This window comes from Staurois parvus, unplaced genomic scaffold (genome assembly GCF_062004578.1).
Source record: "Staurois parvus isolate SC_StPar_1 unplaced genomic scaffold, SC_StPar_1.0 ptg000394l, whole genome shotgun sequence".
Lineage (NCBI taxonomy): Eukaryota > Metazoa > Chordata > Amphibia > Anura > Ranidae > Staurois > Staurois parvus.
Genome location: NW_028318190.1, coordinates 7902147 through 7921004, shown reverse-complemented (window position 1 = coordinate 7921004; position 18858 = coordinate 7902147). Strand labels below are relative to the sequence as shown.

The 18858-nt window shown below is 42.8% G+C and overlaps 1 protein-coding gene across 6 annotated transcripts in view; it reads right to left on the bottom strand.

Annotated features, from left to right (window-relative positions):
* The window catches only part of PUM1 (pumilio RNA binding family member 1), a 93895-nt gene that overhangs the window by 57009 nt on the left and 18028 nt on the right, over positions 1-18858 (bottom strand). For all 6 annotated transcript variants that reach the window (XM_089686306.1, XM_089686303.1, XM_089686305.1 and 3 more), the window contains exon 2: positions 10914-11290. In XM_089686306.1, the coding sequence (XP_089542432.1) occupies positions 10914-11279 (366 nt within the window). In that variant the 5' untranslated portion in view covers positions 11280-11290. The remainder of the gene's footprint in view (positions 1-10913; positions 11291-18858) is intronic.

The window sequence follows — 18858 nt, the reverse complement described above, 5'->3', positions numbered from 1 at the left end:
GTTTATTGAATATTTGTTTATAAAAGTGGGGTGTGTTTTGAGATTTTGGACTTTTATTTTAAGAAAAGGTTTTTTTTTTGATATTATCTTTAACCTTCAAGGGTGGAGGTAGATTACTTTTCTGGGGTTTTTTTTGTGTGCTTTGTCTTTGAGAAATATATAGCTCTTAAGAGTAGCCATCCACCCTTTTTCATTAAAATTTGCTTTTTATTAACTTTTAAAGAGCTTACAACAAAAAGAGTCGCATAGAATTGTGAAATAACAATCACAAGGCAGTGAAAGAACAAAGAAACAGGCTCATTGATGAGAGGTATATAGGTACCTACAATGTCAGTGCATAACCTGAATTAGCCATCATTTTCAGACAATTGAGTAGGCAAATCGGAAACGGAAAGATCCCACGGTTCCCAAACTGCTTCAAAGACGGTGACAGAGTTAGCATGCAAGGCAGTGAGGTACTCCACTCTTCTAATTTCTGCTATAACCTTCACAAATTCCAACCGTGAAGGAGGCGTAGTAGAAAGCCAATGCATGGGAATGGTTCTCCTGGCCACTGTTAAAACATGGGAGGATAGTTTCCTGGCAAACTTGGAGGCCTGCAAAAGGCAGGCCCAGCAAAAAGTGGATAGGCTCAAATGAAATGAAGCCTGTAAAAGTAGCTGCAAAAGATTGAGGACCTCTCCAGAAGAGTACAATGTGTTGGCAAGTCCAGAAAATATGGAAGAGTGCCAGTTTCCTTGCCACATCGCCAGCAGACAGGAGAAACACTCGGATTGCGAGCATGGAGAACCTTTGGTCTTATACCAAAACATCAGTATTTTATAAGCGTTTTCTTTATATACTACACAAATAAAAGATCTGGAGGCAGCCTCCCAAATCCTACTCCACTGATCCAAGGCAATATCACGTTGGAGGGTTCGGGGCCATTTGCGCATATAAAAGGTGGGCATCAATGGAAAGAGGACAGGTGTCTTTAAGCAGCTTATAAGTAGAGGAAATTATGCCCCATTGGTAGGGACGCTGAATGCAGATGTATTCAAAGGGAGTAGGCCTCTCAAGGGTTAGAGATGGTGCTGAGGAGAAAAAGTGACATATCTGTAGATAAACATAATACTGGTGAGATGACATATGAACAGCTTTTTGAATCTCAGAAAAGGATTTTAGCTTATGGGTCACTGGGTGGACCAAGTGTCGCAATTGAAATAGATTGGCCTTGGCACAGGGACTCACGTGAGCCAAACTATCAGGGAGACTGGGATTAAATATGACATTGGTCAGGAGGGAACATAAAGACAGGGTGAATCTAACCCTTCACCACCTCCATATAGAGAACGTCTATCCCGCCTTGATTACTGCAACTCCCTCCTCACTGGTCTACTGTTACACAGGCTATCCCCACTCCAGTCTATTATGAATGCTGCTGCTAGACTCATACACCTTACCAACCGATCAGCGACTTCTGCCCCTCTCTGCCAATCCCTTCACTGGCTTCCACTAACCCAACGTATAAAATTCTAAATACTAACCACAGCTTACAAAGCCATCCACAACAATGCCCCTAGCTACATCATCAACCTCATCCGCAGATACAGCCCACTCCGCTCCTCCCAAGATATCTTCCTCTCTAGCCCCCTCCTCCTACACTCGCCTCCAGGACTTCTCAGGAGCCTCTCCCATCCTCTGGAACTCCCTACCACAGCATGTCCGGTCACAGCCCACACCCTGTCTGCCTTTAGGTGATCTTTGAAAAATCATGCAGGGAAGCCTACCCCACCTCCACCTAGGTTTCAATTTTGGCATAGACCAGAGTAAAGAACAAGGGTGCGTTGGACACAATTGTAGCCATTCAATCTCGGACAATTTATTAGGGGGGCGCTGAGAGGACCATGAGACAAGAGTAGGAAGGCGAGTAGCCAAATAATATGACAATATCTCGGGCCCCCAGACCTCCCCTAGATCAAAGAGAGAGGACAGTACGGGCAATTCGGTGAGATTTATTATGCCAGATGAAGTGAAGGAAAGATTTCTGAAGGGAATGCAACTTGGACATGGGAATAGGAACAGGAAGCATCTCAAACAGATACAGAAGTTTGGGTAGTATGGTAATTTTTAGTAATGCTTCGGTTTTAGAAGTGTTAACCTTATAACCCGACAGGGCACCGAAAAGCTGTAGAGTACAATGTAAAACAGGCAGAATAATGTGGGGCTCAGTCTTTGTCAGCAAGATATCATCAGCAAAGACAGTTTCAAGTCACTATTGTGGGTGTGTATCCCATGGATATCTGGATTGGATCTGATAGCTATAGCCAGGGGTTCTAAATAGAGGAAAAACAACAAAGGGGAAAGTGGGCATCCCTGGTGTGTATCATTGGACATCTGAAAAGAAGGGGATAGGAACGACACTAATTTGACCTGGGAAGAGGGAGTGGAGTAAAGGGCTTTTAAAGCCGCTACAAACAGACCACTAAACCCAAATCTCTCCAGGACTAGAAACATGTATGGCCAACTTAATTGATTAAAAACTTTTTGAGTGTCCAAGCTTAACAAGAGAGTAGGGGTCAGGGACTTGACAAGATCAATCAGGTCAATGGTCCCCTCCTGGTGTTATCTGCTGCGTGTCTAGCCATAACAAAGCACACCTGGTCTCTGAATAAGCTTGGAGATACATTTGGCCAGTCTATTAGCTAGAACTTTCGTAAAAGTCTTGTAGTCAGAATTTAATAAAGCTATAGGACGAGAACTATCTGGAAGGGAATGGTTCTTATCCGGCTTGGGGATCACAGAAATGTATGCGCGAGCAAAATCATTGCGTGGGTGCGACCCCTTCAGGAGATCCCAAAACAAAGCCAGAAGATGGGGGGGGCTAAAATGCCGATAAAGGACTTGTAATACGAAGGAAGAGCGTCTGGCCCTGGGGACTTGTGGGTAGGAAGATGTTTGACAACATACAATAATTCTTCAATGGACATGTCCACGTTCAGAGCTGCGACATCGGAAGGTGACAAACAAGGCAATTGTAATGAGTCAAAAGCAGCCAACTGTAAGGAGAGGGTAAGTATCAGGGGCTAGGCAGTTATAAAGCTTCTCATAGTATTCCCTAAATATTGTAGCCATAACATGTGGGTCATATGTGGATTGCCATCAGACAGGAGGAGGTGGCCTGGTAGTGAGGGGGACGTTTGCGATCTAAGTCTATTTACGACCATGCAATGCGGTTTATTAGAAAACTCAAACATTTTTGCCTAGCTCAGGTGAGAGACTGAGCAGTTTTATGCAGGTAAAGAGCCCCAATTTGATCCCGTATATATGGGAAACTTTCTGGAGCCGAGGTATAGACAGGTTATCTAGCAATCGACGTTCGGCTAAGGATAACTGGCGTAAGAAGGCTTGTCTGGCGCAAACAGAGGCCTTCTTTAAACGGGAGCCCATGGAGTTACAGAGGTATCTGAAAACGGCCTTTTGGGCCCGCCCAGAGTGTTGAGGATGAAGATACCGAGCCAACGGTAAGTTGAAAATAAGCATCCAGGTCCCAAGAGAGCTCCTCTCGAAGTTGTTCCGAGTGCGGAAAACGCTCGTTGAGGCGCCAGTGGCAGACCTTAGGGGAGGAGGTAGGAAGGAGATAAAGTGACAATGAGGCATGATCTGACCAAGTCATCGGGCTGATCTCCAAGGAAACCAAATGGGGATGGGGGGGGGCGGTGACAAAAAAAAAAATTAGCAAAGCGAGAGAACATGCAATGTGGAGTAGAATAAAATGTGAATTGTCTATGGAGAGGATGTTTGACTCGCCAGGCGTCAAAGAGGCTATGCTCCCTGATCAGCTTACAGAAAGCTGTCGAGGAGGAGCATACTTTCTTTGACGGAGTGGGTGCAAAAAAAACCTTCCTATCTTCGTGAGGGGACATAACCAGGTTAAAATCCCCCCCTCCCAATCATGCATGGCGTAGATAGGAAACATAATTTATCTAGCGTTTGAGAATGAAATAACAGCTGACCAGAGTTGGGTGCACACAAATTTAAAAGCACAAATGGAGAGCCCTTGTGCATACATTCCAACAAGACATAACGACCAAGTGGGTCAACCCGAGGAGGAGGAGACCCTCAGGGAGCAGTTTTTCTGAATCAAAATAGTTACTCCGGCTTTCCCAGAGGGATCAAAAGCAGAGTACGATTGCAGGAAGTTCTTGGAGGCAAAGCCATCCTCCCTTTGCAAGGGACCAAAAGTAATTGGACAATTGAATCAAAAGCTTTTTCACGGCCAGGTGTGAACTAATTCTTCACTATTTCTTTATCTTCTGGAGTTGGTTCTAAGTGTGGTATTTGCATTTGGAATCTATTGCTGTGAACATACATCATGTGTTCGAAGGAGTTGTCCATGCAAGTGAAACAGGCCATTGTAAGGATTCAAAAACTAAACAAATCCATCAGAGAGAGAACAGCAACATTAGGAGTTACCAAATCAACAGTTTGGTACATTGAGGAAAGAAGAACGCACTGGTGAGCTCAGCAACATAAAAAGGCATGGACATCCACGAAGACAACAGTGGTGGATGATCACAGGATCCTCTCTATTGTAAAGAAAAACCCATTCACAAAATCCAGACAAGTGAAGGAAACTCTCCTGGAGGTGGGAAGATCATTGTCAAACTCTACAATCAAAAGAAGACTTCATGAGAGCAAATACAGAGGGTTCACCACAAGGTGCAAAACCATTCATAAGCCTGAAGAAAAGAAAAGTCTAAAAAAGCCAGACCAGTTCTGGAAAAGCATTCGTTGGACGGATGAAAGATTAATCTGTTACAGAATAATGGGAAGAAAAAAGTGTGTAGAAGGCTTGGAACAGCCCATGATCCAAAGCAAACATCATCATCTGTAAAACATGGTGGAGGCAGTGTGATGGCAAAGGCACACATGGCTTCCAGTGGCACTGGGTCATTGGTGTTTATTGATGATGTGACAGAAGCAGTCAGATGAATTCTACAGTGTTTAGAGATATACTGTCAGCCCAGATTCAGCCAAATGCAGCAAAGTTGATTGGACAGCACTTCACAGTACAGATGGACAATGAGCTAAAACAAAACTGCAAAAGCAACCCAGGAGCTTTTGAAGAAAAATAAATAAAATATTCTGCAATGGCCGAGTCAATCACCTGATCTCAACCCAATTGAGCATGCATTTCACTTGCTAATGGGAAAACTAAAAGGCAGAAAGACCCACAAAGAACAACTGAAGACAGCTGCAGTTAGACCCTGGCAAAGCATCAGAAAGGAGGAAACCCAGTCTTTGGTAATGTCAATGGGTTCCGGACTTCAGGCAGTCACTGCCAGTAAAGGATTCTCAACAAAATATTAAAAATGAACATTTTATTTATGATTATATTCATCTGTCCAATTACATTTGAGCCCCTGAAAATGGAGGTGTGACGGGCGCGGCGTCAGACCCCAGTCCTTTTCACCAAGTTGTGACCAAAGGACTAGCAAATCTAAAACCACGCTGCCACTTGCATAACAATGCCACTCTCAGCTACACCCTGCACAAAGATTTTCCAGCTCACTGGACCCCAATCTAGGTGCCAACAGCCTGAGAGCAATTGTTACTGGGTCAGGTTAATTATGCAATTAACCCTTCACACTGCCACCACCACCTTTTTACAGGAGGAAACTCACAAATCTCAGCAGTAACACTATGATGTTTGAATAAGCGTCTGTATACACACTGCCACCGCAGACAGATGTATCCAGAGGTTTTAAAACACATATGCAATGGTGCAATAAAAATATTTACAGAAAAGATGTAACACACACACACACACACACACATATATATATATATATATATATATATATATATATATATACACATACATATATATATATATATATATATATATATATATATATATATATAGTGACAGTATGAACGGCAAGGTGTTGGATGGATGATATGTATCACCTTGCATGAGGTCATACTGTGAAGTGTAAGGTGGAGTCCATTCCGGGTTTTCGGGGCCACAATGGCAGAGGTGGTTCCGGACCGGATTTTGTGCTCCACTGATGACCACCAACAGGTGGTATAAAAAAGGAAGGGCTGGCGCAAAGAGTCGCTCGTGGCCTGGGACTCAGAGAGGTATTCTGAGAGAGCTGTGTGTGTGCACTATACCCACAAGAAAAGGTTTGCTTTTGTTTTGGGTGACAGGGAGAAGCCCTTCACCTCAGAGGAAATGTCTCATGTTTAGTTAGTGCCTGGATGGCAAGGTTTTTTTTTGATATTTTGTTTATTTTGAGGTTTTGCAAACCTGTAAATAAAGCTGACAACCAGTCAGATTTTAAGGAAGCCTGCTGTGCGGTCTACCCTTTTTCCCAGGGAAGGTGATCCCCCCCACCTGAGCTAACCCCACAATATATAAATAAATAGAGAAAGCAATAACACAACAGAGAGATAAAAGAAAGAAGTTTAAGCAGGTAGAATACTTGCAGAGGTCCTGGTTTAAGCAGCGTTCAAGTGTCCGAACAAAAGGGTGCCTTTTCTCCCAAAGTTGGTTCCTGATGTTAAGGGAGAATTTCTTCATCTCCAGGCCTGACAGCCTGTTTTCTAGTGACCCAGCAGGGGGTGTCTACTGAAGCCAAGGGCCAATCGCCTTATTTGGGGAGGGGGTTTAGGCGGAGACCCAGATCCCTCCCAAGTTTATACCATGTTAATAACCTTCCATAGGTACATGTAGCATCCTATTCATTGGTAGGATAATATGCAGAATCATCTGCTGAACGTCCAGACACCAGATATGACATATCTGCCTGTGACGGTTAAAGAGATTGTTTTCTGCTCTCGGGTAGACGTTATCTAGGGGTGTAAGCTATCAGGTGACTTGAATTAAAATGTCCTACCTGAATATATGCTTTGTTTTATTGTACTTTGTTCTGTCGGGAGTTATGGATTTGTATGAAAAAGAGATTTCAGTGGAATGTATGTTTTACTGCTACTTCCGGAGTGCTTTTCATGTCCAGTGACTGACGGATTTATAGCTTTACGATCAGGCCAGAGCTGGAGTCTGACAGACACCATGGAATCAGCCAATTGGCTTTACAACCATGAAGTGTATCCAGCTGTGCCCTGTGCACTCCTGATCTCAGCACACACAGACCACATGCCATTCAAAAAAAAAAAAGGGAGGGGGGATTGATTTGGAGTGAGAATGACACAAGATGGTGGATCTTAGCAAAATGGTTGTCCGCGTCCTTATCTGTGCGCACAATTGCTACAGGAGGGACTGTGTATAAAAATGGTTGCAGTTCCTAAAATTTGTACTTTATGTATGTTTAACCCCTTGAATTAAAGCTGAAAGTCTGCACTTCAAATTCATTTGGATTGTTTCATTTTAATTTATTCTGGTGGCACACAGAGCCAAAAGTATGAAAATTGTGCCGCTGTCCAAATATATATAGACCTAACTGTATAAAGGGGACTTGGCTGCAAGGAAGGAAGGTGAGGGGTGTGAAGGGGGAACAGTATACAAAAAAGGAGGGTTTAAAAGGGGACTGGGGGTGCAAGGGGGGACAGAGATGCAAGTAAGGGGGGCTGTGAAGGGGGACTTCGATGTTTCATAATTGCTGTGGGACTACAGTAACAGCCAAAGAAACTGGGTGACCTTGTCCTAACTGTCCATGTTGCTGGTCCCTATATACAGTGGTGGAAAATAATTGTTTGATCCCCAGCAGATTTTGTAAGTTTGCTCACTTACAAAGAAATGAAGGGTCTATATTTTTTATCATAGGTGTATTTTAAATGATAGAGACAGAATATCAACCAAAACCAAAAATACAGAAATACACATGATACAAATTGAGTTGTAGTTTAGTGAGTAAAACAAGTATTTGATCCCCTACTAACCAACAATAATTCTGGTTCCCACAAACTGGCTATGTGCTCATGTGCTACAAAATTAGTCCTGTCAATTTAAAGCTTAGTTCCAGTGAGACTATAAACAGCCAGTCACCTGTCCCTCGATCCTGCAGTGTCTTCCCCGCAGCCCATTTCACTGGCCGTCCTGTGTTTCCCGTGCCAGCATCTTTAGTGTGGGCATCCGGATGTGACAGCTTGCAGCTATCTTTCCTTAAAGCAGAACTTTCCCTTTTGGGAGGAGCTCCGCTTTAATAAGGTGCTTCTAACAACAACAACTCATGTGTATAAAAGACACCTGTCCACAGAATCTCTTTCTTCCATTCAAAGCTCACCATCATTATGGGCAAAACCAAAGAGCTGTCAAAGGGACAAGATTGTAGACCTGCACAAGGCTGGAATGAGCTACAAGACCATCAGCAAGAAGCTTTGTGAGGCGACAACTGCTGGAGCGATTATCCGCAAATGGAAGAAATACAAAACCATAAATCGCCCTTCAGTCTGGAGCTCCATGCAAGATTTCGCCTCATGGGGTAAGGATGATCATGAGAAAAGTGAGGAATCAGCCCAGAACTACATGGGAGGAGCTTGTGAATTATCTCAAGGCAGTTGGGACAACAGTCTCCAAATAAACCATTGGTGACACAATACGCCGCCATGGATTGAAATCCTGCACCACCTGCAAGGTCCCCCTACTCAAGAAGGCACATGTACAAACCCGTCTGAAGTTTGCCAATGAACATCTAAATGATTCAGAGAAGGATTTGGGAGAAAGTGCTGTGGTAAGACGAGACCAAAATTTAGCTCTTTGGCATTAACTCGACTCTAGGTGTTTGGAGGAAGAAAAATGCTGACTATGACCCTAAGAACACCATCCCTACAGTCAAGCACGGAGGTGGAAATATCATGCTTTGGGCGTTTTCTCTGCCAAAAGGTACAGGCCGACTTTGCCACATTGAGGGGCCAATGGACGGGCCATAAGATCTTGGATGAGAATCTTCTTCCCTCAACCAGAACACGGTCATGGAGTGGCTTAGTCAGTCTCCAGACCTTAATCCTATAGAAAATTCATGAAGGGAGCTGGAACTTCAAGTTGCCATACAGCCAAGAAACCATAAGAATTTAGAGATGATCTGTAAAGAAGAGTGGACAAAAATCCCTCCTGAGATGTGTGTAAACCTGCTAACCAACTACAAGAAACATCTTACCTCTGTGCTTACCAACAATGGTTTCTCCACCAAGTACTAAGTCATGTTTTGCTTGGGGATTAAATACTTATTTTACTGAACTGCAACTCATTTCTTTGTAAGTGGGCAAACTTACAAAATCTGCAGGGGATCAAATAAGTATTTTCCCCACTGTAAAAGGTCTAGGCTTCACCCAACACAATGGGCATACAGGGGTCTTCAGAGTCTGGGTCCCATGGGGGTAGATCACAGCTCTGGAATCTGCATAGCGCCCTAAGGCTAATCACACATGTTGCAACATGAGTGTCCAAGCAGGATCCAGTGCTCGCAACATTACAGGCTGTGGGGTCTGGGTCCAAGGCTTTACGGAAATAACATAAACTTGCACGGATTCTATTGTTGTATTAGAAGATATTGAGCTGATTGAAGAACCCAAAGTCAAATAATAAACTAATTACAATAAAAGCAAATTCTCTGTAAAGCCAGCCATAGGTGACTTGAATCTCAGCCAGTTCAGCAGGGATTGGCCAAGATTCGAACCATGTATAGGCAGGCTGAATGTACTAAAGTTAAATCGATCAATTTGGGCACATCCAGCCTGTCGGATTTTACATATAATTATTGCTAGCGGCTATTACAGACGCTAGTAGTAATCACTGTGTTTTCCCAGTGGGAGACACATTGGCCCCATGGGAGGGATTCCCCCATCCCTGGCTACTGATGGGGGAACCATGTGATTTTCTTTCTTGCAACCTGTCGCTCTATCTAAGGCCAGGTTAAAGAAGTGGTCCCTCACCTAGGGCTATAGGGAGATGCCCGGTGGGGGTTTTCTCAAAAGCTTCGCCAGTTTCTAATCAACTGAAGCTACCAGCCTATAGCCAGGGTATAGGAATATCATACTTCTATCCTGTACTGTATGAATAAAATATGAAATACAGGACTTCTCTATTCACATCTATTCCATTCACACATGCAGTTCTGTGTATATATTTATTTTTAAGAACAGAACCTTAATGGTACTAAACAGGTAACAAGACTCACTTTTTACAGGCACATATTAGCTGTATTCTGGAAAGCTCCAGGTATCTCACATTTCAGCAGGGTCTAAACATTGACATCTGTTGGTAATCTCAAGAGCTGGCCTATCTGCTCCAGCATCTTTCTAGTGGCCCATTACTATGGTAAACACCTTTAATGGCCAACAGGAAAGCATGGGGATAATGTGCCACAAAAGCTACTGGGTAATGCTACTTTACATGTAAGATCTTTCTAAGATGAGGAGCACACAGACCACTTCAGAAGACATTTAAAAAGGTATGTTGTTTTAGTAATCCACCCCATTGGGTACCATTGTAAATTTGGCAAGCTTACCAAAATGCAGAAACAAGAGTTTTTGCTCATTTAGGGGCCAGCAGAAAAACAAAAAAAACAAAACTACTAGATGTCTGTTTTCAAGAGACCCTGTCACCATGGTGACTCATACTTATACTCACCTCCACAGTGCTTCCAAAAGGTGTTAGATTTTACAGAGAGTAATTACATCACTTCATTTGTCATGATACAGCATTCGGGCCTAGCAACTGGTCACTAGCACAGTATTAGGAGATACAGACATGCAGGTTCCAGGTTTTTTTTTTTGTGGCAACTGTAATGGCAGTAGCGGTAGGAGAGTGTTGTGAACATGGTTATACCTGGGGTGAAGGCTTTAAGCAGAACCTGTCATTTTGCCCTGAATTTTAATGCACATTGACACCCTAGTTCACAGGAATTGTGAAGCCCCGGAAAAGCATAAACTTTTTATTAAATCTTTTACCAAATGTGTTTGCTTACCTGATGTTCCGCATGTATATTATCTCCAGTAGGCCAACGATGCTTGCTGTTATTGTAACCTCCACCACCACTTCCGCCTCCCCCTAACTGTTCTCCATGCTGCCTTTGAAAGAAGTAATCCACCATTGCGTCATCTTGTGAGCGCCCAGCCACTCCCATTGAGCTGCCCACAGGGCTTGCGTGGGGTCCTGTAGCCAGTGCAGAATGAGTCGGAAGCTGTTGCGGCTGCTGCTGGCCCACAGGTCCAGATGTCAGGACCACGGGCATGTTGTGGTTAAGGGTACCTTCTGTGTACTGTTTCAGGTGGGGGCTGAAGGAGTCCTGCCAGAGAACTGTTTTCCTCTTCAAGACACATGCAACGCTCATTCCACCAACGCCTATAAAAAGATGGGGGGGGGGGGGGGGAATAAGAAAAAAAATAAATAAAAAACGGCATTCAACTGACAGGGTAATTGCAGCACCAAAACAGAATACAACTGGTTTGCTATAAAAACCACCTAACCTAGAACACAAAGGCTCGTTAAAGAGTAATATTAACTTGTTTGTTTCATACAAACCAAACCATTATATGCACAAAAAATATATATATTTTTTTTCCATGCATTAGCAAAAAAATATGAGTGTGATGTATTTCTCATATGCATAAATTCTGCATTTGTGAAATACATCATACACTCATGTATTTGCGCCAATGCACAAAAGCATCAGCAGATATCAGGAGTACAAGCACATACAGCTTTTTGCTTCTAGGACCAGCTGTACACATGACCTGCTGCTTCCTGGGCACAGAAAATGCTGGGATTTTACAGGACTGCATCTTTTTTCAGCCTCAAACCGTCCATGTGCATGATGTCTCGTACATATTTTATTCGCTTTGTGGACAATTTGCCCTCAGTGTAGAAGAACTGTGCATGCATTAATGTCCATCCCTGCTCTCAAGGTTAAGGTCAATTCTGGGTATCAAGTCCGTTCATTACCATTTTGCCTGACAAGATACAAGGCAAACATTACACTGATTTTTGTAATTATGTAGTATTTTGATTTTTAGTTTGTTTAAAAGTATGTTTGGGGTGTGGATGGAGACATTCAGTAAAGCTCCAATCACAGGGGTAGCATCTGGTTGGATCAGCAAGAGATCCTTGGACAAATCACCTGCTGAACTGGAGCAGAACAGGATGGAAGTTCTTTTGTGACACTTTTTTTATGACACCATTTACAAACTGAAGCTTTTGAGACTCAAGTTGGATCTATAGATGGCAGAATCTAAACAGTTACCTCCATTCCATTTTGATACAAAGAAAAAAAAAAGACTGATAAAGGATGCAAACCTTTTTCAGATCTGGCCTGACTATGGGGTAGTTGAATGTACACCGATGCATGACGCTGCCCATACATTAAAATGGAGCTTCTGATTAGGTCCACCTGATAAACGGACATGTAGACCTGATAAAAGCATCCATGTGAAAGGGGCCTAAAACCATTAAATGTGCATTTTTCTAAGTTCTTGCAAAATGCTGCAAGTACATTAAAAATACCTTTTTATTCTGTCACAAACATTTCAGCTAATCTGCAGCACCAAAACCCCACACACAGCCATAAGCCCTGCAGAGTTCTACTTTTACGGACAACAGAAAACCTTCCCTTTCATCTCTATAATAAGGAGGAGGGCGCTCTGTATTCCAATTGGAGAACTGTCTGATAAGACTGCTTGGATTTTAGTGTAGCAGTAGCAAAAATGGGATTTAGGGGATTCACTTGATTTCGGTAAGAAATGGCAGGTATTTTTCCCCATTTGCAACATTTTTACACAGCGAAATGCATGCATTGGAGAAATGTACTAAATGTGTGGTTTGTTTTTTTTATTTTGCCTAGATATGCAATTTAATGGTTTTAAGTGAATGAGGTCCAAGCTTTTCTCCAGATTCCTTGCATAGTTTTGTAGGTAAATACTTCAGGAAATATTTTATTGCCCCTTCCTTTTGAAAGAAATATTGTTTGCAACAATTATTATAATTTTAAATACCTACTTTTCCATTTTCCATAGGTGTGGCTCTTAGCAGACATAACGTGGCCCCTTTATTATTACTTGCACTATTTGGGCCACTGTTTCAGTTGATTCCAACATGTCTGCCTTTTTATAAGTTAGACCAGTCTTCCATTGGATGTACCATTCGGAAAAGCTCAATCTATTAACATTTCCTCTGTACTTATCTTAACCCCTGCCTGGCCAAGACTCAAACAATTAACTTAAAAGTAGAGTTAACACAGGAGCCCACTGCACGTACGTCTGTTTTCAGTAATCCAAAGCTGCAATAAATCTCTAGCTGACGCACATGGGCTAATGTGGCTTTGGTTTGGAGGGAGGGGGCCAGTCTATGAGACGTCTGTTAACGTGAAGATAAAACCTCACATGAATTTAAACTTTGCCACTCTAGAAATCTAACATCACCCTTGCAGGTCACACTCAGTGCAACAAGGCCATTAAATCAGCAACGTTTTCTGGACGCCCATATACAACTTCTCAAAACAAGACTAAAAGATGGAGAACTGTGCAAGCATACACTTACAGTGACATCTTTTTATCAGTCTATGATGCATTACGCAATTCAAATCCACTCATTTGGTCACTGGGTAAGAATCACCAATATTTATTTATAGCAAAATGTTTGCATATTTCCTCAAAGTCACTAAAAATTGTTAAAATAAAAGTCCCATACTCACAAACCCAGACACTGCCTCAAGGACTGTGCCGAGCACTCCATTTTGTGAAAGACATTGAACTGGACACTCCAGCTGCTAAAATTCACTGCTCCCTCCACCAAAGAACAAACCACGTGTAAGCCCCAAATGGAAAATAATGTAGGTCTACATTTAATAAAAATAAACCTCCTTCAAGGCTACTAGTAGAAGGACTATAAATTGAAAGTAGTATGGCCAAAGCTCTTTTGGCCATACTTCTACTGTGGGTCACGTGAGTGCACTTAGCTCTGCACACCTGTGACCCAGACTTAGCCGACAGCAGTTGGATGTCAGCTGATGTCACAGAGCCAATCCAGGCTGTGCAGGGATCCCGACAATAATACAGGGATCCGCCCTGATGCCTGACTGGCAGCTTAATCAGCCTCTCGGCACATGGCTGACAGCCTGAGCCAGCAGCTCCTGCCCCCTCCACAGTCCAGCGCTCCATTAAGAGCTGGAGGCGCAATGCAGAGAGAAGATGACTAACAGTCACTGCTTTGTGCTCAGAGTGGATCCGAGAACTACGCAATCAGCAGTTTTCGCTTGCTCAGTTTTCAGTGTAGAGCCAGCAGGGTACAGCTGCAGTACTGATCTGATCTAGGTGAGTATGTATGTTTATTATTTCAGTTTCCCGCACTTCTCTGTTAAACTTGTATTGGTCCTATTGAGCAGCGGCATTGACAGAGCTTGGGAGGGTCAGTACTGTGCTGCACGCACATTTGCCAACAAGAGAATACCAACAGAAGGTGCGAGCAAAGGCATAAGTTATCAGTTTACTACTGCTCCTTCACTGTCCAATTACAGACAGGGTGGTGACCTGTTTTGTTTAACTACAGTACAGAAAAGTCAAGTCACCAACCTGCCTGTGCTGTCTGGTAAGGCTGTGTAAAACTCAAGAACGGATGGACAGACTTACATATATTTTGGCAGGTGAATCATCTCCCACATATCTATTACAAATGTGTTTTAGCAGCTTGCCTGGAGTTCAGCTTAAACAACACACATGGCCTAACAAATGTACATACTCAGATCAAAATATGCTCTCATATTGAACTGTAAGGGAAAGGAGTGCAAAAAGTGGGAAAAATATATAAATAGATGAATGTAGGCAGCATTAGCTACAAACAATTTTCAGCTTTCAGCACTGTCGCACCTTGAATGACAATTGCGCGGTCATGCAACATTGTACTTATATGACATTTTTATAATTTGATACAGATCGAGCTTTCTTTTGGTGGTATTTAATCACCTCTGGGTTTTTTATTTTTTGATAAACAAACCAAAAACTGAAAATTTTGAAAAAAAAAGTTTTGTTAGTTTCTTTTCTAAAATTTTGTAAATAAGTGATTTTTCTCCTTCACTGATGTGCTAATGAGGCTGCACTGATGGGCATGGATGAAGAGGCACTGATGGGCATAGACAGGTGGCACTGAAGGGCACTGACAGGCATCACTGATGGGCACTGAAAGGCATCACTCATATGGCACTCAGATGGGCCCCAATATGAGGCATTGATGTGCACTGGTAGGCACTGATATCTGGCATTGATGGGGCTACACCGATCATCAGTGCCCTGATGATCAGTGTACATGTCCCCTCTGAGGAATGCCAATTACCAGCTCTCCTCTCCTCAAAGCTATCAGCGTGACAGTTCATGAGGAGAGGAATGGCGATAACTGGCATTTCCTTATTTATATGCGATCAGCTGTGATTGGACACAGCTGATCACATAACAGAGCCGACGTCATCCGCTCTTCAGCTGATCGGTGATCCACTGTGTCCCAGGGACACAGAGCACCACCGATCACCGCACGCCCGATTAGAGTGTGAGGACGTCATATGACGTCCTCCCAGAACAAGAGAACCGCCGCTCCGTCCGTCATTTCCTTATATGGCGGGTGGGAGGCGGTTAAAGTAGTGAAGGTGAAAAGTCTAAATGTTTTTTTACCTTAATACATTCTCTGCATTAAAGTGTTACTAAACCCAGGACCCTGCATTCACTAGATCTGGTCTCCCACAGAACACACAACATGGAAGTGCAATTATTTTAGTAACTATAAACTGCTAAATACCTTTCTTCATCAGCAGTTACAGCAGTCTTGTGACTTCTATCAGTGTCCAGCAAAGCATTAGTTAAAGCTTGTAGGAGGAGTTTTCATTCTCCTGTAGGAGGATGCAGGAACCCTGACCTCTGTCTGGACAGTGCCGAACACGTGCACTCTCCCAACAAAAAAAAAACAAACTCGCTAGCAAAATGAGCATATGCAGCTTGCCCCTGACCTATGTTCTATTAGGAGACACTGGAAGAAGGTGAGGATCAGAGAAGAGAGGATCAAACATCCTTTTTACCCAATGTGGATGAGTAACCTCTTAGATTCCACAGTGAGTATAACAAACATGCTTTACTGCATATACAGTCAGATTTTACTGTTATGGGCTTAGTAACACTTTAAGGTTAAAAAAAAAAAAAAAAAAAAAAACACCACATCCCCACTATCTGTCCTAGCCCTCACTCAACCCCAAACCTAGGTCCTGTCACCAGCTTCAGCACTGCACCCTTCACAGGAAAAAGAGAGCAGCAGAGCCATAGGTTCCTGCTGCGGTCAGTCACTCTTCTGCGGAGGGAGCAAAAGTATGGCTTACCATCACTGTGTGCATCTATGGACACACACAGCCCAGCTCAGCACCATGCACGCACAGATGCTTCCTTAATACCTGGCTTGCTAAAGAGGCACCCAGAGGAGGGAAAAGCTGACAGCACCAAAAAGAAACTGCCACAAGTGCACAAGAGGATGTTTTCTGTGCAATATGGTCACACAGAGCAGGTTAGTATAACTTTTTTATTTAAAAAAAAAAAAAAAAAAAAAGATTTAGTCACAATGAACTCCTAAAACACAAGTTATTGCTGCCTGTGTCCTAATAAGAAGATTAAATGTCTGGCGTAGGGGTAGTGAAAATGTTGTCACCAAACAGGACGCAACCTGCTCTGGTAACATATCAAGGTGGGAAAGTTTGTCAAAGGTAGCTGCACTCTTGTTTTTGGTTTCATGGCAGCAATAAAGACCAAACAGTTTCTAACCCCTCTGTGCAGCTCTACTTTAAATGCAAAACATGCAATTATTAAAAAAAATCTGATGCCAACAAGGGGGCTTTGTCCTGGTTTTTAGGATTAATGTAAGTTCAAGTGACAATATCATCTAGCCAAGCTAGAAAAGAAGCAGGAAGAGCGTAAACCTGAGGCTAGAGATTGCACACAAATATACAGGAAATATAACCAAGCTATAACACCACTCCCAATCAGGAACATATTCACACAAAAGCTCAAACTTAAACAGTAGGAGCTTTTTTTAACGTTCATATTTAAAAGGAGGTAAAAACAAAGCAATTTAAAAGCCAAACAAATAAGGACTCTACATTAAATATTGACTATGATAAGGGAGTTCTTTCATCATTTTTTAACCACTTAAGCTCCAGATGACTTTATCCCTTTCATGACCAGGCCATTTTCTTCTATTCAGCACTGCTGGCAATTACGCGGTCATGCAACGTTATACCCAAAATAAATTTATATCTTTTTTCACACAAATAGAGCCTTCTTTTGGTGGTATTTTTTTAAATTTATTATATAAATGAAAAAAATACCGAAAAGTTTGAAAATAAAAATGCGGCAGACAATCTAACACTAACTGATGTTGGGTGGGAGCTGACTGACATGGACATCACCAGTGACACTAATACAGTGATCACAACTAATAATATACACTGTCACTGTACTTATGACACTGGCTGGAAAAGGGTTTACATTTAGGGGCAATCAAAAGGGTTAACTGTGTGCCTAGCCAAGTTTGCTGTGTGTGGTTTTCAATGTGCTGCTTTTTACTACCTGCTTTGCAAGGAGAAAAAGTGGCACATCAACACTGTCTGTAAAGAGCCCTGTATTGTTTACCAACACAGGGCTCTATTCTGTCATTCGCTCAGCCGATCAGTGTATCCCAGTCATAAATCATTGGCCATGACCTGCTAAACGGCATGTGCTGGAGCGAATGGCAGCACAGCCAGGGCAGCAGGGGCGCATCACCTACATGGAAGAGCTAGATTATGTACATGTATGTAATTTGGCGCAGTGAGGTGCTTTGCCTCAGTATATCTCCAGTAGGTGGTCGCCAACCGCTTAAAAAGGAACCTCGCCCCCCAAACCCCCCCCAGCCCCATGTTTATTAATTTGTATTCAAACCCTCCTTACCTTTTTTGCTGTGTTAGCCTCAAACATATTAACATACCCAATAAAGGGTGATTCTGTTGAGATCAGCTGCTCTGCTGATGCACAACCAGTCCTGCTGGACCATGTAATCATAAAATATATAATCCTGATGCAGGGGAGAAGCATTCTGCAATCTGAAACAGAAACTATTGTGGGGCACAAATTATAAGTGCTTCAAAACATAAGCTATAATCAAGTGGTAGTCAATTTAAAAATTATAGAGGCCCTCAAGTGCAGCCCCCAACGCTACCAGTGGGGCACACAATAGCAGCATGGTTTCATGCACTGCATCAGGTTAGGCAGCCTATTCAAAATGAATGGCTATAACATGCCTGTGCCCAACGATTTCAGTCTTGCTGCACTTTTTGCAGCATACTGCAGCAGACACTGAAGTTGGAAGTACGATAATCCCCAGCACTGGTGTCTGTGGCAGTATTAATAACCCCTGCAAGTGTCAATCAATGCAAACATAGCCCCCAGCACTGGTATCAGGCAATAATACCTCCCATTTGTGGTGTCACCCTCAACATCAATAATAACCCTCAACATTGTTGTCAATGGACACAGTAATAATCCACAAGCATTGGTGTCATTGAGTGCAATATTATCCTACAACACTGGTGTCAGTGGATGCAGACATTATTCCTCAGTATTAGTGTCAGTACTATTAACCCATTCCCCCAAACATACTTTGTTGGTCAGTGGTATCATGCATTGGTAGGCATGGCAATGAAATTTCACCTGTCCCCGCCATTGATGGTACTGGCAATGAATGTTAACTCCACCAAACATTGCGGGGGTAATGGCAGTAAAAATTAGCCCCCCACCTCACTCTACATTGGTCATCATGGGAGTAAACATTACCCCCTGAACCCTTTGGTAGTTTTGGCACTGAAAGTTAGGGCAGGCGACATCACGATCTGTACTTTGACCAAATGTAGAGTA